This window comes from Emydura macquarii, unplaced genomic scaffold, assembly GCF_026122565.2.
Source record: "Emydura macquarii macquarii isolate MOO-44397 ecotype Brisbane River unplaced genomic scaffold, CSIRO-AGI_Emac_v2 contig_1203, whole genome shotgun sequence".
In the NCBI taxonomy this organism is placed as follows: domain Eukaryota; kingdom Metazoa; phylum Chordata; order Testudines; family Chelidae; genus Emydura; species Emydura macquarii.
The window spans coordinates 45943-67400 of NW_027131340.1; the positions used below are offsets into that span (position 1 = coordinate 45943).

A 21458-nucleotide genomic window follows, 5' to 3' on the forward strand; every position below is an offset into this window, starting at 1 on the left:
CTGAAAGTCCTGGGAGGGCGGGGGAATTGGCATTAAACAGAGGCCAGTCTCCATCCCTACCCATGTGTGTAAAGAGGTAAGTCCCCACTGCTTCTCTCCAGCCCACTGGGGAATGTCCTGCTGCTTCCCCCACCACGAAGGTACCACCTGCTCCTCATCCCCAGCCCTGGTGGAAATCAGACACCTCCAAGAGGGACCTGTTCTTCATTTATTTGTCACTGAGCTGCTGTTTTTTCAGGAGCCCCCGCTCTCCCCCCAAGTTCTCTACCTGTCTGTCCCCTCCCCCCATTATATCTGGCCCCCTTCAGCCCCCTGGATCAGGTCTGTGCTACTACGTTAGGTGGACCCAAGGCCTCTTACATCTACCTAACTATGGAAGTGTCAATCCTAAAATTTGGCTCTCAGCGACAGAACCACCCTATGACACCGACTTAACTCCCCCTCCCTGAGCAGCGCAGTCACAGGAGTTGGGTCAATGCAGTGGCAGGGCAGAGGCTACGTTGCTCAAATCGACTGTTGCTGGCTTTCTGGAGCTGTCCCACAATGCCCCACACTGACAGTACAATCCATGTATGTGCGCCTGGTGAGGACATGCCCTGCTGGCGCACACACCAGAAATGCAATCACTGTGGCAGCTGCATGCTGACATAAGTTAGGTCACCTTAATTTTGTAGTGTTGATGTGGCCCTGGTTAAACAGAATCTGTAGGGGTGGCTATGATTCAGTTGGACTGCAGGGGGGTGGGAGCAGCCCTGAGCCCCCAGCTGTCTGCAGGGGATTGTGGGACCCACTCTTGTCCCCACCCCACCTCAGAGCCAGCCAGGCAGGGATCGTTCAACCCTCCCCACACACACAGCCAGCACAGCTCCCTTTGGTGGCCAGGGAGTGAACAGAGGGTTCAGCGATGCACAGCTGGGTCTGGCCTTTCTCCTCCAGCCACCATGTGGCTGGGTGGGAATATCCCCCCAGACTCCAGTGCCTCTGTCACCCTGCAGGTCTCTTGGTCTCTGATGATGGGTGCAGGGTCCAGCCCTGCCCCCAGGACACAGCTCCAGACAGCCACAGCCCCTAAACCAGAGACATCTCCTGCTCGATGCCCCGGGCAAACAGGTGGATGAGCTGCCCGTGTACCCTGTGGACAAAAGATGGCATCAGTAGGATGGCCTTGAAAACTGGAGTAACAGAAATGGGATGAAATTTAATAGTGCAAAGGGCAAGGTCATGCACTGAGGGACTAACAACAAGAATTTCTGCTACAAGCTGGGGACTTGCTGGTTGGAAGTGACAGAGAATGAGAAAGACCTCTGCGTATTGGTCAATCACAGGATGACTGAGCTGCCGCTGTGAAAAAGGCTAATGCAATCCTAGGATGCATAGAAGTGTAGGACTGGCAAGGACTTCAAGAGGTCATCTAGTCCAGGCCCCTGCATTCAAGGCAGGACTGTATAATAACTAGATGATCCCTGACGCGTGTTTGTCTAACCTGCTCTTTAAAATCTCCAGTGACAGAGAATCTACAACCCCTAGGCCCGTGGTTCCAGTGCTTAACTGCCCTGACAGTTCGGAAGTTTTCCTAATGTCCAACCTAAACCACCCTTGCTGCAATTTAAGCTCATTGCTTCTTGGTCTGTGCTCAGAGGTTAAGGAGAACACGTTTTCTCCCTTCTCCTTATAGCAACCTTTTATGTACCTGGAAACTGATGTCTCCCCTCAGTCTTCTCCAGACAAATGTCCCCCGTCAGAGGTCATGTTTTCTAGACCTTTCTTCAGCTTTGTTTCTCTTCTCTGGACTTTCTCCAATTTGTCCACATCTTTCTGGAAATGTGGTGTCCAGAACTAGGCACAATACTCCAGCTGCAGCTTTGGCAGTGCAGAGTAAAGCGGAAGAACTCCTATTCACATTTTGCTTACAACACTCCTGCTACTATAGCCGAGATGGCAGAAAGAGACCTAACTCCCACCGGCCTTTGGGAATCTCCCATAATTCCAAGGACCTATGGACACAGGGCCAGCGCTGGGGCACTCCTCCGTTTCTCCCCCCTCCCCTCCTGCCCGGCAAGCCCCAGGGATGCTCACCTGACACTGATGTCAGCGTGGGGCAGGGTCTCCCCATCACAGCTCCAGGAGCTCAGGGGCTGCTCCCCCCAGCACAGCCCACCCAGAAGCCTCTTCCACCTTCTGGGGCCAGGCTGCTCTCCCTCCTCACTGTCCTCCAGCTGCTTGGGGATGAAGCGGAGGGCCTGCACCCGGTGCACGGTCACAAAGGGCAGGTCAAACTGCAGAGGGAAGAGGGGAGATGGACTGAGCAAGATTCTTGGGGAGGGACATGGAGCAGGAGCCTCTCCCTGCCCCTCCTGGGGGTCACGACCCAGTCTCCTGGGAGGGACTGACCCACGTCTCAGTGTCACTGGCCCCAGATGGGGGAGGGGGGCAGCTGCTCCCCTGATGCTGGAGTCCTCTGGCAGCTAGACCCAGACCAGCCAAGGTGTGACACCCTCCCCCCACCATGGCTGCTCTACCCTGGCTCCTTCTGCCCAGCGTTCCCCCGTCTGCTGACCCTATGGGCCCAGTTCCCCCCATCTCCTCCCCCCATCTCCCTTCCCCAGAGCTGTGACTCCAGGCCTAGACCCCTCCCCATGCTCCAGATCTGGCCCATGCCCCCTTCCTGGTCCTGTGCCTGGCTGTGGAGCTCCCTGTGGGCCATTACTGCCCCCACACCTCCCACCTGGTACCTGATGCCCACACGCCCCATACCTGGTCCCGGTGATCCATGTGCCGGCTCAGGTGGCGCAGGAAGCCCAGGGCTGAGCACTCCCGCACCAGAATGAGGTCGGCCGTGCCATCAGCCAGGTGGGCGCTGGGCGAGAGGCCATCAGGGCTCTTGGGGCATGCGCTGCTCATGCAGGTCAGATTAATGGCCAGGAAACGGCCCTGCTCTCGCCGCCACTCGCCAGCTGGGGGAGAGACATCGTTACCCCATCCCCCTGCCACTCACCATGTGGGAGGCCACTTTAAACCCCAGACTGATCACTCTCCCTCCTGGCCTCCACAATTCCTTGGAGGAGCTGGGGGGGCAGTGCCTTTTCTGGGCCCATTCATTATAAATGGGGGGGGGGTTGGTGGGTGACAGCAGAGGTGGGAGGCAGAACTCCCAGGTTCTCTCCCCAGCTTTGCTGGTACCTGTGGCTCTGGGCCTAGCTCAGACTCCCTGTGTCTCATTTAATTGCAGGAGACCCCAGGCTGAGCTGGGTTTAGAAGAGCTAATCAGGGTGACCCTGGCTGCACCTGCAGCCCGAACGGGCTTGTTAGCTCAAGCGGGCGGCACCTGCCCCTTGCTAGCTCACCTGCAGCCCCAGTGCCTTCCTCCTGCGACAGCTTCTCCTCCTCGCTCGTCCCCGGGAGCCGGTGACTAGACTCTGAGCAGACAAGGCAGCTGCAAGAGAATAGGCAATTACAGCAGAGCATCCAGGGGCCCTAACCGCTCCACGGGCCTCAGGGCCAGTCTTTTAGCAGCAAGGGCACAAGGGGAGCTGCCCCCAGTATGTCTGCCACTGCCTGAGGTGGGGAGCTGCATGAACATTGAATGGCTGAGATTATTTTGTGGGCAGGGCAGGGCAGGAAGTCACCACTCCCCAGAGCCTCAAAATGAGTGACAGTGGTGCTGAGGTTCCCATGGGCTGTTCTCACCGCTGGCAGGACCATGGGGTGGGCATCGGGTCCCCCATCCACTGAGGGGTACAAGGCCCTGCAATGAACCCCCCTGGGATCTAGTCCCACCCCAAAGGGACAGCAGCCCCCACCCCTCCCAGACTGCTCTCCAAGCCAGCAGCCCCTCTGCCTACCCAGCCCTGCAGCGCGTCTGGTCCCGGGGATTGGCCTCTGTGCTGCCCGCCGTCAGGAACTCCACGGTGCCCTCATAGCTGCGGTTACACAACACGGCTTTGAACCCTGTGTCGGGAGAGAGAGCTCAAGGCACTGCACGACTACTCCCCTCAGGGCTGTTTCCCGGCCGCCAGAGCCCTCTGTGCCTTGGTGGTCCATCCTTCCCTGCCCCCAGGACACGCCACCCCCTTCACGCCCCTCTGGCTGCCTTGTTCTGCGCTGCCCTCCCTCCCCCTCACATGTTCCCTGTCCCATGGCATGTCTCGGTTGGCTCTTGCCCGTCCCCCTGTCATTCCTGGGTTCCCAGGTGAGTGAGGGGATTCCCTGGGCCCAACCCCCCCCCCCCCCCAGCTCCTCCTGCTGGGGCAGGGGATCCCTTTCCAGTCCCCACTCTGTCTTTGGCTGCGGGAGCCCTGTCCGCACCCCCTACCCTTGGCCTCCCCTGATGGGGCCCCCTCAGGTCTGGGAGGAGGGGAGACCCAGCCACAACACCCCCTCCTCCGACTCCCCAGCACCTGAGAAGTTGTAGCGCATTGGGCCCATCCAGCGATGCTGCTCACTGTCGCTCACCACGTCCCCATAGAAGCCATACCCCACCAGCGAGACCGCGTAGCGCAGCAGCCGCCTGTGGTGATGGACGCTGCACACGTCCAGGGGTTGGCTGTCCCCTGGGGCAGAGACGGGAAGGTCACCAGGCAGCTGAAGACATGGGAGTCCTGACGCTCCTCCCTGCCACCCCACTAGACCCCACTCCCCTCCCAGAGCTGGGGAGAGAACCCAGGAGTCCTGGCTCCCAGCCCTGACCCACTAGACCCCACTCCCCTCCCAGAGCTGGGGAGAGAACCCAGGAGTCCTGGCTCCCAGCCCTGACCCACTAGACCCCACTCCCCTCTCAGGTGCACAGCTAGGACCCAGGCATCCTGTACCGATAATGATGTGCAGGGCAGAGGTTATGGGGTCATTGGTCCCCACTGTGGCAAAACAGATGCAGTCCGTGGAGCCTAAGTTGAGAAAAAGGGGGTGAGTGATGCCCTGGGCCTGCTGAGCTGCTGACCCGTGCAGTCCCCCCGCCCACCTCCCTACCCTCTTCCACCCCCCCACCACTTGTCCCCAGTGCCTCCCTTTGACAAGCTTTCTCCCAGTTCCCCCACCCTCCCCATTCCTCCACCCTCACGTCCATGATCGCCACCAGCCCTTCCCACTCCCCCTCCCACTGCCCCTTGCCCCCCCCCCCCCCCAGAGCTCCTCCCTACCCCAGTGTCCCCTAACCACCAGCCCGCTCCACCCCCTTCCTCCCCCCGGCGCTCTGTCCCAGTGTCCCTAACTCCTCCAGTTTCCCCCTGCCACTGCCCCTTCCTCCCTTGGAGCTCCTACCCATGATCCACCCCCCGGTATCCCTAACTCCACCCCTCCGCCACTGCCCGTGATCCCCTGCAGCTCCCCCTTTTCCTGCTGCCTAGTATTGGGGCTCCCTTATTACAAGGGACACGCCGTATTTTTCATCCCTGTACAGCAAGATCAGGAGTTGCTGAGGGCTGCAAAAAGCCACAAGAAGTAACCTGGCGATTGTGGGTGAGTCCTGCTCAATATCATTAATAATAATAATGATCTTCATAATGTGGGGAGCCGGGTGGGGCGGGGTGCTAAGAAAACAGACCCTTTTTTAAAAAATATGTTGGCAACCCTGTCCTCAAACTCCACCAGCCCCTGCCCCCCACCCAGCGTCCTCTAACTCCACCAGCCCCTGCTCCTCCAAAGCCTGCTCTCGCTCCCCCTATGCCCACCTGCAGGGATGATGCCAATGCGGAGCCGGGGGGGCAGGAGTGGGGCCGCAGGGTCATCCTCAGGAATCCCGGCCTTCCTCTGTGTGCGGGAGATGAGTCCGTGCATGAGCTCGTTAAATGTCCCATCGCCCCCAACACAAACCAGCCTGGGGGCAGAGAGCCAGACATTAATGGGCCCCCAGTGGGGGTGTTAATGGGGCCCTGGGTGGGGGGGACAAAGACTTGGCGGGATAATAGAGGGCCAGGAATGAAAAGGGGCCATGGGGGACACTAGCCGGACCCTCACATTTCCCCCAATGCAGGCTGGCCTGGGATGAGAGCAAAGGGACGTCAGCAGGGCCAGCCCACCCCAGGGCACAAGAACGGGGGTAAATGGGGCACTGGCATGGGGATTAATGCGACTGGGTCTGCCAAGGGGTATGTGAGGAGTGTGTGTGTGTGTGTGGTCGGGGGGGTTAACGGGGCTGGCCCATCTAAGGCTGGGAGGAGGGGGGGAAACGGACTTGGTCTGCCCAGGGGGGTACGTGGGGGAGGTGTTAACGGGGCTGTCCCATCCAAGGCTGCAGGAGCATGGGGAGGCAATCGGGGCTGGGTTTGCCCAGGGGTACATGAGGGGGTGGGAGGTTAATGGGGCTGTCCCAGCTGCAGGTGGGTGAATCGGGGGAGGCTTAGTGGGTCTGGCATTTCCCAGCAGGTGTGGAGGGAGGGTTAATGGGGCTGGCCCATCCTAGGGTTGGTGAGGGGGCAGGAAAAAAGGGTTTTCTCACCCATCCACATCACCCAGGTCTCGCTGCAGGATGAGCTCTCGGGCCTCGTGGGGTCTCTGGGTTTCTGTGAGAAGATGGGGTGTGGGGAACGGTAAGTGCACAGAATGAGAGTGTGGGGGGGGGGAGGGAGCAGAGAGGGTATTGGGTGGAGGATGGGAGCGGGGTGGGGAGTTGCTCACAGGGAGGGGTGATGGGTTAGGGTTAGGGAGGGGGCAGCACAGTGGTGGAGTGGGAAGGTCATTCAGGAGGGGCCGGTATGGGGGGGGGGGGGGTTTGGGGAGGGAGGGGGTATCACAAAATGGGAATTTTCTGTAATATTTGTATGAACCCTATGCTTGTTCCTGTTGCCCAGTGGTGCAAAAGGACTGTTGTCTCTCAGGGCAGGCTCAGAGACATTGGGGTGAATGTCACCTCGCTGTCAGAGACTAAACGGGTTGTTGGAAAAAGACCAGCTGAGGCTGAGCCCTTATCAACAGCTCAATCCCTGAGGACACCAGCAAACCCAGTCCCCTGGCTGCTGACCCCTGACAGGATTTCCCCACCCAGGGACAGGGCCGGTGTGAGGTGGGTGATAAGAGCTGGCTGCTGGACGGAGCCTGACTCTCACCTCGGATCGGGCCCAGGAGGTCAGACGGACAGACAGACGCAACTTGAACAAGAGGGTTTGCTGAGGCCTGGCTGGGCTCTGGGATGACCAGGGTGGACCCGGCTGTGCATTAACCTTCAGTTCTCTGTGCCCACCTGGGGGCTGCCTCGGCTAGATTGCAGGTGCCTAATGCCTTGTCGGAGTGGTTGGGTTTGAGCATTGCTGCAAATGCGTGTGAGGAGTACGGCCACCCCGTAAGTGCCACAGCTCAAAAATGGCGTTAGGATTGGAACTAGCTAAGGCCATCAATGGCTATTAGCCAAGATAAGCAGGGCTTGCTGTTTGCCAGCGGCAGGGATTGGCCGACCACTTGATGATTATCTGTTCTGTTCAGTCCCTCTGTGGCACCTGGCATTGCCACTGCCAGAAGACAGGATACGGGGCTAGAAGGCCCATTGTTCTGACCCAGTCTGGCCGTTCGTTCATTCTTACTGGTGCAGAGAAGGGCAACAAAGCGGTGAGGGGGGATGGACCACTTTCCATGTGACCATTTCCTTAAAATGACTGGGGCCATTCAACTGGGGAAAAAGGTAACTAAGGTGCGCTATGACAGAGGGCTATAAAATCATGAACGGGGTGGAGGCAGTAACTAGGGAAGGGCATAACACAAGCTCTAGGGGTTAGCCAATGACAAAAAGATGTGGAAATACTTCTTCACCCAACACAGTCAACCTGTGGAACTCACTGCCACAGGAGGTTGTAAAGGCCAAAAGTATAACTGGATGCAAAAAAGAATTAGATAAATTCCTGGGGACTAGGTCCAGGAATGGCTATTAGCCAAGATGGTCACGGAAGCAGCCCCCTGCTCTGGGTGTCCCTAGCCTCTGACTGCTAGATGCCAGGCCTGGACGGCAGGGAATGGATCACATGCTAATCACCCACTTCTGTTCACTCCTTCTGAAGCACCTGGCATGGGCCACTGTGGGCAGACAGGGTTCGGGGCTAGGTGGCCCATTGCTCTGACCCAGTCTGGCCGGTCTTATGTTCGGGCCTTCTCAGCCCTGGCTGCATGGCCCAGTCTCCAGCAGGCACCTGTACCCCTCAGGAAGAGGGAGAATTCATGGGGGCTTGGCACACTGAGGGGTTCCTCCGCGAGACTGTTCCCAAGCTGGGGGCATGGCAAACCCTGTGGTCCGTGACCGAGTGTTGCTGTGCGGGTGGGGCAGCACAGTGCAGTGGCGGATCACTTGGGAGGGTGGGGGATGTCAGCGAGCACTCACCTATGACCTCTGTCTGGATACCCGCCAGGGCAAAGAGCCTGGCCACCTGGTCTCGGTAAATCTCGCCCGCACGGCGCCGCCCACCCACCGGGTTCATGAAGACCAGCAACTTCCTGGGGCGAGTGACACCTGGGGGCAGGCAGACAGCATCACAGATTCCAGCGTTTGCATGGCGGAGGGGGTGTTCCTGGGGCAGAAGCTGCCCACCCGCTCGCCATGGGGATGCCCCAACCCACCTCCCCCTCTTGCCCGTCCCTGCTCACCAGGAAGAGCCCAGGACGTTGGCGTCCAGCCCCGTTGGAGAGGGTCACAGTTCACTCTTGTCCATCGCAGCGGTTGGGGGTCCCCCAGAGCTGCTGACCCCAGGGGATGGGGAGAGATGACCAGACCACTTCAATCCCCAGTGAGCCTTTGGCTCCACAACCTGCTCCAGTCCCCCTCCCTGAGGTTACTGACTGGTCCCCCCACTACTGCCCCCCTTAATGACTGGTCCCCCCCATTGCTGACCAGTCCCCACTGCCTTACTGACCGGTCTCCCCCAATACTGACCATGCAGCTGGATGCTCCCCTGCAGGGCAGCAACCCAGTGTGGGGCCAGCCCCGAGCCAGGGGGCACGGTGAACTCCAGCGAGCCCAGACTCCAGCGTTGCCGCTTCTCCCGCTGGACAAAGAACACTGAGGAGACCAGAGCCAAGGAGGGTCAGAGACCAGGGGCAGGAAGCGCTCCCCTGCCAGCCTCTCCCTGCAGAACAGCTGCTCTTGGGGATGGGGGTTCAGTCACCCACATTAACATCTGACCCCCCCACACACCCCATTTCCATTACTCCCACCTGCCTCCCCCCATCCACATCCTTGCCCTCTGCCCCATCCTGCCCCACTGCCTGGACCGACCTCCACTGCCACCTCCAGTGCCTGGAACTGCCCTTCCCTCTGCCCCATCCTGTCCCACTGCCTGACTCTGTCCCCCAAACCCACCTCCACTACCTGGAACTGCCCTTTCCTCTGCCCCATCCTGCCCCACTGCCTGGACCGGCCTCCACTGCCTGCTCATTCCTGCTGACGGCTCAGCCACTTTGGGACCCAGTTCCCTTATTCACATCCTGCGAAATGCAGCCCCGCCACCAAACCTTCCCTAGTGACCCACAGTGGGGGTGCCCCCCGTGACCCACAGTGCCCCTAGTAACCCACAGTGGGGGTGCCCCCCGTCTGCTCCAACCGCCACCTGCCTCACCTGTGAACTGGTTTCCCTCCATGGGGGGGGATGAGCTGGACCCGCCCAGCTGCACCCCGACCATCTCTGTGACAGGGATGCAAAAGCTTTGGCCTGCAAGGGAGCAGTAGAGGAGTTAGCGCAGGACTCCTGGGTTCTCTCCCAGCTCTGGAAGAGGGAGGCAGCTGGGAGCAAGGACTCCTGCTCTGGGAGGGGAGTGGTGTCTAGTGGTTAGAGCACAGTGGCCGACAGACCCCCGCCTCCTCCAGCACAGGGCAGAAGGGAAGATGGGGGGGAGCTGTGCAGAGCAGCTGCTGCAGCTGCATGTGGGGCATGCATGGAGCTGTCACCAGCCCGGGGCCCAGGGCAGCTCTAACCAGCCCAGCCAGTTGTGCCACTTGCTGACCCAGCCCAGCTGTTGTGGGAGGGGAGCTGGTGTGACCGGAACCTGGCACTTAGCATAGCGCCACAGGCACATACTAACCATGGTGCTGACCCCAAATCCTGCTGCTCTGGGGCCTCAGGCCCCACACAGCCCCCAGACCGGCCCACCTCTGCTAACTTGAATTCAATTCCTCCAGCCTAATTCAACAGAATGCCTGGGTTCGCCCTCCAGGTCTGGGAGGGGGAGTCAGGTCTGGTGATTTGGGGGGGTGGCTGGGAGCCAGGATTTCTGGGTTCTGGTTTTGCATGATGGGGTCCTGATTTGGTGGCCTCTCGCTGAGAATGTAATACAAATGAAACCAATACTGTGAAAGTAACTGTGCCACCTCCTCCCCAAAGCCCCCACCTCAAAAAACAAACCCTTGCATGCTGGAAAACCAGGGGAAAGCTCACAGTCACTCCCAATTCCCTGGAAACAAGTGTGATGTTACAAGGGAAAACGTCACAGCCTTAAGCACATAGTGTCCTTTGCTCCCTGTCTCACCTAGCTGTCTGTCTGCCTCCTGCCACGGAGAGTCTCCGCTTTTGCAGGCTGGGGCCAGTATTTTGTTCGGACTGGCCAGTGCCTAGCGCCATGGCATCATGGAGCTGCGGCACTACACAACGATAAAACCCTGAGTTCATGTCTGGGGCAGAGTCTAGCTCAGGCATAGGGTGGCCAGGCTATGGTCCTATATAAGACAAAGCTCCTCATATCGGGACATCTGCTCACCCTTCTCAGAAACCCTCTTCAACCAGCTTCCCGGTTCCTCCCCAAACTCGCCCCCCCCCCCCATGCCTGTCCCAGCCTATGCCACTTCAGGATGATTTGGCTTTTGGTGCAGGTTGTTGGGCCCCTGCACATTTCAGCTTTTAAGCAGAAACTGCAGTTGCTGCTTCGCTCAATAAATGCTGGACCATCTCTGCCTCTTGGGTTCCCCTGGGGAATTGCTTAATTACAGGAGAGTTTTAAAATATGCAGCTAGCCAATTAACCCCAACGCCCCTCATTCAGCATCAGCTCCTCCGAGGGCGGGTTTGCGACACCCAGACTCACGCACCGATACCGGCGCTGATGCAGGAGCCCTGAGGTGAGCGCCAAACCCGCAGGCCTCGAAACTCAGTGCCAGAAATAGGAGGCACATTGACCTCTAGGTCACCAGTTCCAGCCCCAGGGAATGGGGCACAGGCCTTTCCCATCACTGTCACTAAGCTGGGTTGGCCTCGTTCTTTGGGGTATGAATAGGATGCAGGAACTTCCCCCTCAGGGTCTCTGGCTAGCAAGGTAGAAGAGCATTGCTGGTAAAACTTGCAGCTGACTAGGCGCATAACAACATGCATTTCAACACAGCTGACTGCCAGGCCAGTCAGCTAGGCCCCACAGCCACAGGCAGGCTTGGAAAAGGTTACTCCATCTGAGACCGTGTGTGTCAGATGGATAGCTAGACAGCGACTCTGGCAAGGCCTTGGAGGGCTTGATCGATACCAGCTGAGCAGGAGCACCACTTTGTTCCAATGGTTACTCATGCAATGACTATTGATTTACACAACCTACCAAGGGACGTGGGTGTGGATTCTAAGAGCGCCTGACTGCCTTTCTGGACGATACACGTTTAGCTAAACACAAGTTACGCTTTAGCCACAGCCAAGTCATTGGGCTTAGCACAGGGGTGTCATGAGCTGAGTGAAACCTTGTTATGGGCTGAGTTCTCATGTTAGTTGGTGATGTTTTAACGCAGACATCATTGAAGATAGCTGTAAGTGTAAGAAATACTTGAGGGGCCCACACCTAAAACAAGGCCTAATAGTCTGCCTGGAACCCAGCAACTTTTGGGGGCGGGAGCTCGTTTTGCCAATGTGTGGCTGAAGGAAAGGAGAACACACACAAACTGAGAACAGAACAGACGAGAACAGAGAGGGGGGGGCAGAGGCAAAAAGCTAAGCTGTCACCTGGGAGCACAGTGTGATCCTGGGAAAAACTAGCGCGAGCTTTTGGGTCTGGTGGCTAAAGGGGCTTGGGGCTGCAGGATAAGCAATGACTCGCTCTTTTCTTGGTTTCTCCTGCATTGGAGAAGCAGGACTTTATTTACAAGGAACGAATAAACAAGAGTGCATCAAAGACAATATGGACTTTGTCAATTTCTATGTCCAATGGGAACATCCCCCAGGACCCTGAATTGACGAGCCATGAAGGGCAAAAAGGAGTAACTGGGTCTAAACAGAAATAAGAGCAGGGGTGGTAGTGGCACCGCTGTGTATGGCATTGGTGAGCCCACACTTCAAAAGGCTGCTGGTAAATTGGGAAGGGTTCAGGAAAGCGCTATGAGGACGATTTGAGGGCTCAAAATCCTGCTTTTCAACGAGAAACTATTTTATCGATCTAAGGGCAAGTCTCCAATAAAATGCTGCAGCTGTGCCGCTGTAGCGCGTTAATGAAAACGCTCTAAGCCAATGGCGTAGTTAAGCCACCTCCCTGAGTGGAAGTAGTGGTGTCGCTGGGAGAAATTGTCCCACTGACATAGCACTGTCTACACTGGGAAGTGGGGGGTGTTAGGTCAGTAGAACTCCATCACTCAGGGGTATGGATTTTTCACACCCGGGCCCTGAGTGATGTGGTTATTCTGATATAGGTGTGTAGTGTAGACCAAACCTTAGGCACCTCTCTGGCCCCCATCACCATAGTCTCTGAGCACCTCCCAGTCTGCAATGTAGCACCACACCCCAGGGTGGCAGGGTACTGACGGTAGCCCCATTGTACAACTGAACTGAAAACCTCAGTGGCTTGGCCACAGCACACCAGATGTGAGCAGTGCTCAGATACCACATGGCTGGCCCATCCTTCTGCGCTTTCTGAAGGTACTCCATTTAGTTAGTTTAGCCAAGAGGTTAAGCAGTGGCACGATCACCATCTACAAGAACCTAATGTGACAAAGAATCTTCTGCTAGGAGATGGTGCTTCACTGCACGAGACAAAGGCCAAATGAGATTCGCTGGCTCAGAGCTGCACCCAAATGAATGCAGACTAGAAACAAGGCAGACATTTTTAAGGGTGGAGGGGATATTCTGTGGGACAGATGACCTAGGAGCAGGATGGAGTTTCCATTACTTGGCGTCTTTAGGAAGGCAACCGTGTCTTGCGTCAGACGACCTGCTCTGGCTCAACCAGATGTTCTGGCCTGGAAGTGGGAAGCGCTTGGCCTCTGGGTCTCTAATCTGGGCTATGCGGGAGGTTGTACTAGATGGGAGCAATGATCCCTTCTGGTCTTAAAATCTCTCAGTCTGCCCTGCCCCAGGAGCGGCTGGTTTGTCAGGGCCGGAAGATCAGGAATGGGACACGGGGCCTCACCCCTCAGGGTATCTGTTGAACCCAGCCACAGAATGGGCTGGTCTGTCAGGGCCGGAAGATCAGGAATGGGACGTGGGGGCAGGGAGGCCCTTTCTTCCCAGCCGCAAGGTCAGGAATCTCTGTTAGGGTCTCTGGCCTGGTTTAGCCAGTAACCTCGGTCGTTCCCTTCCCAGGGCAGTGCCCTGCTTGCTGGAGTGGGGCATGTTGAAGCTGTTCCACTTGGTATCAATCATTAAATATTCATGGGGCACAGCTGGCACCTCTCCAGGAGATCAGACAATCTGGTTCTAGTCCCTGGGCTCAAGGATATTTAGCTATGCTACATCCCATGGCACAGTGTCAAGCAGAGACCAAAAATACCCAGCCTGGCGGGTAGGGCAGGGCTCTCCAATAAGAAAGGGCAGGAGCTGGGTTCAAGTCCCCCTCCTCAGCAGATGTATCAGCTTCAACAGCAGAGCTGCACCCCAGCCTCCCTCAAACAAATGTGAGGTCGGTTCCAGTCCGTGCACTGACGCAGTCAGAGATTTGAACCATGTTGTCCTGCCGCCCAGGCAAGTGTCTACCCACTGAGCTTTTGGGTGTTTCCTGCTGGCTATTTTAGGTGCCTAACTCTCCGTTCCTTGTACGTGGTGCCCGCATGCCTAAACTCGGGCTGCAGAATCCATGAAGAAGCAGGCTGCGTAAGAGCTAGATGCTGAGCATCGCAACGCCTGCATCTCAGTGCCCCAGTCTGGGAGGGGCCTGCACTGCTCCTCATGGCTATATCTCTGTGGATAGAATTTGAACCCCTCATTTCCTGCAGAGGCACCTGTCAGGGACAAAGCTCCTGGTGCGCTCCCACCCCTGCCAGAAAGGCTCAAGCCCTGCTGCAGCTACTTTTTGTTATGTGTATTCCAGTAGCTCCTAGGAGCCTCTGTCATAGACCATGACCCTTGTGCTAGGCGCTGCACAGACAGAACAAAGAGACATCATCTGAATTAACTCTCAAGTGTAGATAAACCTGTAGATTAAGATAGGGTGTGCATTTAAAAAACAACCGGAGTGCTGTAGCACTTTAAAGACTAACAAATTCCTATTTCTTGCATCTGACGAAGTGGGTTGCAGAAATGCCTGCAGAAATGTGTTAGTCTTTGAAGTGCTCCAGGACTCTCGTTGTTTTTGCTGTATACAAACTAACACGGCTCCCCCTCTGGAACTTTTCACCACGAAAGGCTGTGAATTTAGTGCTGATTAACTCCAGTGTATACACTGTCATTCCTGAATGAGAGTGCTTAGTTCCTCTTTACTATACTCCACCTTCAAACAGGAAAAGGAAGGCACGCTGGAGCGTCCACGCTAGGAGCATTTTAAATTCATGCCCTAGCTATGTCGTAGAAATGACTGCAAGGCACCTCAAGTGTTCATCTAGCCCAGTGATTCTCAATGACCGGTCCATGGACCAGCACTGGTCCCTGAGATCTCCCTGACACAGTAGAGGAAGCCAGTCCCTGGTATCAAAAAAGTTGAAAAACACTGATCTATCCCATCTCCCCACTCTGAGGCAGGAGCTAGGCAGCAGTTCTGCATAAAAGGACCTGGGGGTAACAGTGGATAAGAAGCTGGATATGAGTCAGCAGTGTGCCCTGGTTGCCAAGAAGGCTAATAGCATATTGGGCTGCATTAGTAGGGACATTGCCAGCAGGACTTGGGAAGTGATTATTCCCTTCTATTTGGCATTGGTGAGGCCGCATTTAGAGTATTGTGTCCAGTTTTGGGGCCCCCACTACAAAAAGGATGTGGACACATTGGAGAGAGTCCAGCGGAGGGCAACAAAATGATTAGGGGGCTGGAGCACAGGACTTATGAGGAGAGGCTAAGGGAACTGTGTTTGTTTAGTCTGCAAAAGAGAAAAATGAGGGGGGATTTGATAGCAGCCTTAACTACCTGAAAGGGGGTTCCAGGGAGGATGGGGGTAGGCTGTTCTCGGTGGTGGCAGATGACAGAACAAGGAGCAACGGTCTCAAATTGCAGTGGGGGAGGTCTAGGTTGGACATTAGGAAAAAGTTTTTCACTAGGAGGGTGGTGAAGCACTGGAATGGGTTACCTAGGGAGGTGGTGGAATCTCCATCCTTAGAGGTTTTTAAGCTGAGGCTTGACAAGGCCCTGGCTGGGATGATTTAGCTGAGGTTAGTCCTGCTTTGAGCAGGGGGTTGGACTAGATGATTGCCTGAGGTCCCTTCCAACTCTAATATTCTATGACTTAGTAACCCTAGACCACCCCTGACAGTGGCTTGGCCAGCCTGTTCTTAAAAACCTCCATTACCAGGGATTCCTCATCCTCCATGGAAGCCCATTCCAGTGAACCACGTTTAGAGCTGGAAAGTGTCTTCCTAAAATCTCTTCCTGAAGATTAAGCCAATTATTTCCTGTCCTACAGTCAGTGGCTGCCATGACAAGTCCTATTAACTGCCCTGTGTAGACAAGGCCTTACATTCACACCTTCCTTTAATCTGTGTAAACAATCCCTTTAGGAGTGGCTTGTTGCTGGTTAGTTTAGTGAAGAAGGGAGCCATGGTTTGGAGACTAACCAAGGACTGTGGTGACATCGATTCCTTTCTCATTGCTCTGGCCTGTGTACTGCAGCCTTTCTGCATCTCAGCTGCCTGGCTAACCGATAGAGATGGTAGAGGTGTGGGAGGCCAATATATTAGCGATAGCGAAGCACTTTGAGAGCCACCGATACAAAGTGCAACACTATTTTGTTCCATCAGAATGGATTCACCAGTGTCCACAAATGGGGTTAATCAGGATGGTGATTTCCTGAATAACTTCATGGGTAGATAACTAGCCCGAAGTATGAGAGTCAACAGATGGAGACAGACAAAGGGTGGCACAGTGAGACAATGCCAGCCACCTAGCCCTAATCCCCCAGTGCCGGACTCCGGCCTGATCTCATGCAGCAAAGCCTGCAAGGAGCAGGGGTAGTTCCTGCTACACAAACACACTGCCCTGGTTAATGGTTAATTACTGGGAGGAAATCAACCCAATGGGAGAGAAGGGCATTTATCTGCACTAAAGCACCCGGGCAAATATTAACTAATAACTCTCAGACATGCCCCAGGTTGGAGGGGACGGGACCTTTCCCTGGGGTCTTGTGGCCCGACTGATTAGACTCCAGGACTTTCCAGTCATTGTCCCCACACATACACACAGTCTGGGCCTCACATCCAGCCCAACACCTGACCTTGCTGGGGCAGAGCCAGCCAGGTACAGGATGTCAGCTTCCAGCCCTGACATAAACAAATGGTTCTGCAGGGTTCCCTGCCTACCTGAACAAAGGACTGACGTGCCCTGCTTACAGCCTGGGAATGCAGCCCTGGGAGAAGAGGCCCTGACGCCCCATCTCTGACACTAATGGCTTGCCTGTCCATGGGCTGGGCAACATTGGCCCAGTGTGATGGAAAGGGCATTGAATGGGCTGCAGACAAGGACCACGTGTCTCCTGTTTTCCACCTGTGGCACACAACAGTTAATCTCCTGAGGACTGACATGCTCGATTCAGGGAGAGCTGGGGCCATTTTCTGGCCTGGGTCACATTAGATAACAAATAATAATTGGATCATTGGGGAATCCTCGTAATAGACCCAGCCCCCACAGTGCCAGATGCTAGACACAGAACAAAAAGAGGGTCCCTGATAGCCATGAAATCTGTCCAACACCCCTGCCAGCCTCTGCCCTCTGGACCGCTTTGTCTGCTTAGGGGGTTCCAGCTGCTCCTATGACTGACCCACACACCCTCCCCCACAAAGGGCTCAGGCCATTGGGTGCAGAAGTAATAAGCATCACTGTTGGATTTGCTGGGGCCCCAATCCTGAGTGGTGGCCCTCAGGAACCTGCCTTCCCCCATTCTTTCCTGTGGGATCTCCCAGAATTCCTGACACCCCCCTTCCCAGTCCCCACACTGGGACCCTTTGCAGATGCGGGGAGGGGAGGGAGCAATTCTCTCCTGTGGAGACATCTGCCTAAGGAATTGAACCATCCAAGCTCAGCAGGTCGGTGGCAGCTAAACCTATTGCGGAGTGACCAGGTGGCAGGGATTTACAGTGGTCCCGAGTGCAGCGTCCCGGGGGACTAACCTCCCTCCTCCTTCCCCTCAGCGGGGATAAAAATCACCCAGGGCAGCAAAAACTTCAGCGGGTCAGTGGTGGCCAAGCCACGAATGGAACCCAGGAGTCCTGGGGCCCCCACTCCTCCCCAGAGCTGCCAATAGAACCGTGGATCCTAGACACCATCCGTCTGAGACGGGAACCCAGGCGTCCTGGACAGCTCCCCCAGGCCCGCCCGGCGCTGCAGAACGCAGCTGTCCCCGCCGCCACCCCCCGTGATCCCGGGACTCACCAGCAGCGCCCGGCCGGCTCAGGGGCTCGGGAGTCCCCAGCAGGAACTCACCCCCCGGGGGCAGCGAGACTCGGAACCGGCCGCGCGGGGTGCGCAGCAGGGAGCGGTGGAAGGGGTCCCCCATGGCGGGGAAGGATCGGGGCCGGCCCCGGGGGTCGGAGCCTGGCTCAGGGGGGAGGTCCCGGGACAGTCACGGGTGGATTCGGTTCCAGGGGGGCTGCAGCCGTCAGACAAGATCGGGGCCGGTCCAGGGACACGGGGGTCGGGTCCGGCGGAGGCGCTGCAGCTGGATCCCGGTTCCGGGGTGTTTTCACCAGGGGACGGGCCACGGGAGGTGCTGCTTCTGGGGCGGGGAAACCGCAGAGACCCGCCTCCTCCTCCCGCTCGGGATGGGACAGGAGCCTCCACGCTCCACCCCGTCCCATAGGAGCCTCCATGTCCTCCCCCCACCTCCAGGAGCCTCCAGCCTCCCCCCTCCGGATCCCTAGGAGGCTGCATCCCAATCATTCCCCAGGGGTCAGCAGCCCCCCCCCCCCCCGACCCCGCACCCCCCGGGGTCTCCAGTCCTCCCTGAACCCCAGGAGCCTCCGGCCCCCCATCACCTCCAGCCCCTCACCCTCCAGGAGCCTCCAATCCTCCTCCCACTGTACTCCTAGAAGCCTGCACCCCCCATCAATCCTCAGGGGTCACCATCCCCCTCAACCCTGCACCCCCACAGGCCTCCAGGCCCCACCACAACCCCAGGAGCCTCCAGCCCCCCAATCATCCCCTCACAGCAAACTCCAGCCCCCCAGCCCTTGCCCCAGGAGCCTCCAGCGTCCTTCCCCAGCCCATTCCTGTGAGCCTCCAGTCCCCTGAACACATGCTCCTTCTCCCTCCCGCACCATGGACACAGATGGGGGGCAGTACAGGGTGTGAATGGGGTGGGCATTGCCCATTTACATTGCCCAGTTACAACTGGTGGCTGAGCCCTTCACTGAAAAAGATAAAAGGAGGCCTGAAGCTTTGTTCTCTGCTGGGAAATGAGCAGGAGACAGGGCTGGATTTCAGGCTGATCCAATAATGCTTGGGCTGATAAGACACAGATAAAACCACCACAGGCAAATCTAAGATTGCATCACTGGGTTAATGCAGGAAAGACCTCAGCAAACCAGCCAGCGTGCAGGAGGGTCTCCAAGGCAGAGTCACCAGTGCCACTGAGCCCAGGTTACAGACCCAATGGGCTGGTTTCAGTCTCATCTCTTGGAGTCACATTCACTGGGTTATCGTGAGGTCCAACAGCCACAACTCCAAGGTGCTGTATGACACCCAGGTGAAGGGCTGAGAGCAAGACAGCTGGATTTTACCGGATTAGGGAGGAGAGGGATTGATTCAGAGATTAAGGGGACCATTAGCCCTCTGGTCTGACCTCCTGTACAGCACAGGCCAGAGAGACTCACCACTTAGCCTTGTACTGAGACCAGCAATTTGTGTTTGGGTATGCAATTTCTAGCAAGACAGCTGGGTCTGGATTTGAAGATGATACACTGTGGGGACGCCACCAGGCAGTTAGATAGTGGGTGTGTATGAGGAGAGAAAGCTGGGGGTGTATGGGTTGAGCAGTGCTTGCTATCTATCTAGCTATCTGTCTATCTATATAGCTATAATGCTCCATGAGCAGTGTTACTCTGCTCTGGGATTCTTTGTTGTTTTGTCTTCACGGCCTTTGTTCAGACAAATACACATGGCTTTATTCTTTTTTTAATCTTGTTTCCTTATGCCTCCAGCACTCAGGTGTGTGGATGGATGTGTGTATGGGGGGAGAGCGGTATGTGTGCTTTCTATCTCCCCCCTCCCTTTTGCAATCCCTCACTTCCCCAGGTCTCTTACAACACACAGAAAAGACCTATCTTGCACTTTGATTTCCTGTCACCGCCTCCTCCAGTGATGCCAGTGGCGCAGGCCCATCTGCTTCAGCAACCCGCCGGGCCTGCATGCATGGGGGCAGTGTGCTCTGCTGGGGGCAGTGCATCGTAGCTGTCAGACCATGTGTGTGCATGTGTGAGCGCTGCTTTCCCCCTTATGGGGCATGGGATCTCACCCATTCCCCTCTGCCCCCACCCCCAGTCAGATACAGGCTGCCCTAATTAAAGGTGGCTGTCCCTGGGGATCAGATTTACAAAAGGCTGTAGGCCCCTATGTCATGGGGTCCCAGGCTCTGGTCTATGCTCCAGTCTGTAAACCATGCCTTGGGAGTGACCCTTTCACTGCACCAGACCTTCCGGACCCACAGCGCCCCAAAGGGGCAGGCTTGTAGCCTCCATGGCTCTGACAATGGGCCTGGCGGAGGGAGGGGACAGCAATCCCCTGTGTGGCCTTGGCTTCAAATCTGGCCAAGCCAGATTCCTGCAGGAGGCCTGTACAGCAGCCCTTCACAACACAAGGCTAGTCATATTCGCAGTGACATCAGGCAGCCTTTTCAAAACCAGGTAATTTCTTTGTCCCCTGGTCTATGGCGTCTGAAAGTTGTTAAGGAAGCATGGAGAAGCAAAGGTTAAGACAGAGCCACATCTCCCTTGAGCAATGCTGCTGGAGAAACCGTATTTGCTTCCACCAAGCCTAATGGTTTCCATGATCTCTTCCCCAGTCTTCTTCAGAATCTCCACTCCAGTCACGACTCACGTGGGCGTAGACTTTATTCAGGTTTTTAACTCTTCTGGGCTCCACCCAGGCTGCTACATGAATCAAACACCTCATCCCTTTCCTGTAGGCTCACCCAAACTGGCACACAGGCTGTGACAACTACAGGAACGTTGGTAACGTTTGTATGCGTCCTAGGTGCGCCTCTGGGCTTTGCACTCCTATGCACTAAGTCCAACATGTAGATGCTCCTCAAAAACCTCTGTTCAGCTGCTGCCTAACTCTGCAGACACCTCAAATTCCTTCACCCCTACATTTTTGCAGTACAAGTCCCTGATCTGCCTATGTTTTGGAGGCACCCTCTGCACCAAGGATTAGGTCATTTTAGCTGCCTGACTCAAGGGTGTAGATTTTTCACACCCTTGAGTGATGTGGTTATACCAACCTACTTTCCTAGTATAGAGCAGGCCTCAGTCCAAGGTGAGAGAGCAGAGCTCTGTGTCTCTCTGTGAACAGCTGCTGTTATTCCAGCCACTTCACACCTTTCTCCTTCCTTCTCCAGTTCTGCCTGCACTGTTACCTGATATTAAGTGTTGATTGTTCATCATTGGGGGTGTTTCATGGACTTTCCAGATCCTCTGTTGATCTGAGTCCATTTCACCCAGGTCTGTAATGAAAGTCATCCACCCTAGGCCTGGTATACACTTGAAAATTAGGTCATTAACTCCATCACAGGGGGTGTGAAAAATCTACCCTCCTGAGCAACGTTGTTAGCCAAACCTAACCCCAGGTGTAGATAGCGCTGGGTCGCTGGAAGAATCTAACTATCGCCTCTTGGGGAGGTGGCTTAGCTATGGTGGCAGGAGAAGCTCTCCTGTCAGTGTAGGTAGTGTCTACACAGAAGTGCTATAGCCGCATCTTAAGTGTAGATCAGTGTTTCTCAATTAAATTTGGCCACGGAACCCTTTTGAACTCCATAAACAATTGCGGGACCCCCCAAACTCTTAGCAGTCTTCAAATGTCGAAATAAGCAAAGGTCAGCATTTCTCACTTAAATTACACTTACACTGGATACCCTCCGCCGGAAAATCCGAGACATCTTCCCTTTTTTGGCGGCACGAAGAACAGCTGCTCTCGGCGGCGGAGAACAGCTGCTCTCGGTGGCGCAGAGAACAGCTGCTCTCG

General features: G+C 56.2%; 1 protein-coding gene across 1 annotated transcript; it reads right to left on the minus strand.

Annotated features, from left to right (window-relative positions):
- Nucleotides 1-287: 287 nt before the first annotated feature.
- Nucleotides 288-17778, minus strand: LOC137152349 (ceramide kinase-like). The gene is made up of 13 exons (XM_067546912.1): nt 17655-17778; nt 9531-9623; nt 8849-8974; nt 8300-8428; nt 6434-6497; nt 5667-5812; nt 4809-4883; nt 4398-4550; nt 3843-3948; nt 3345-3433; nt 2755-2954; nt 2077-2276; nt 288-1132 (listed from the first exon to the last, which is right to left on the minus strand). The coding sequence occupies exons 1-13, from the start codon at nt 17776-17778 to the stop codon at nt 1069-1071; spliced, it is 1569 nt and encodes a 522-aa protein (XP_067403013.1). The 3' UTR covers nt 288-1068.
- Between the last annotated feature and the right edge of the window lie 3680 nt (nt 17779-21458).

Excerpts from the sequence above, each read along its gene's own strand:
- LOC137152349 (XM_067546912.1), bottom strand. The coding sequence starts at position 17,778 with ATGGGGGACCCCTTCCACCGCTCCCTGCTGCGCACCCCGCGCGGCCGG. Across the intron at positions 9,624-17,654 it reads GAGCCGGCCGGGCGCTGCTG|GCCAAAGCTTTTGCATCCCT; the intron begins GTGAGTCCCGGG and ends GCTCCCTTGCAG. Across the intron at positions 8,429-8,848 it reads GGGGAGCATCCAGCTGCATG|GTGTCACTCGCCCCAGGAAG; the intron begins GTCAGTATTGGG and ends GCCTGCCCCCAG.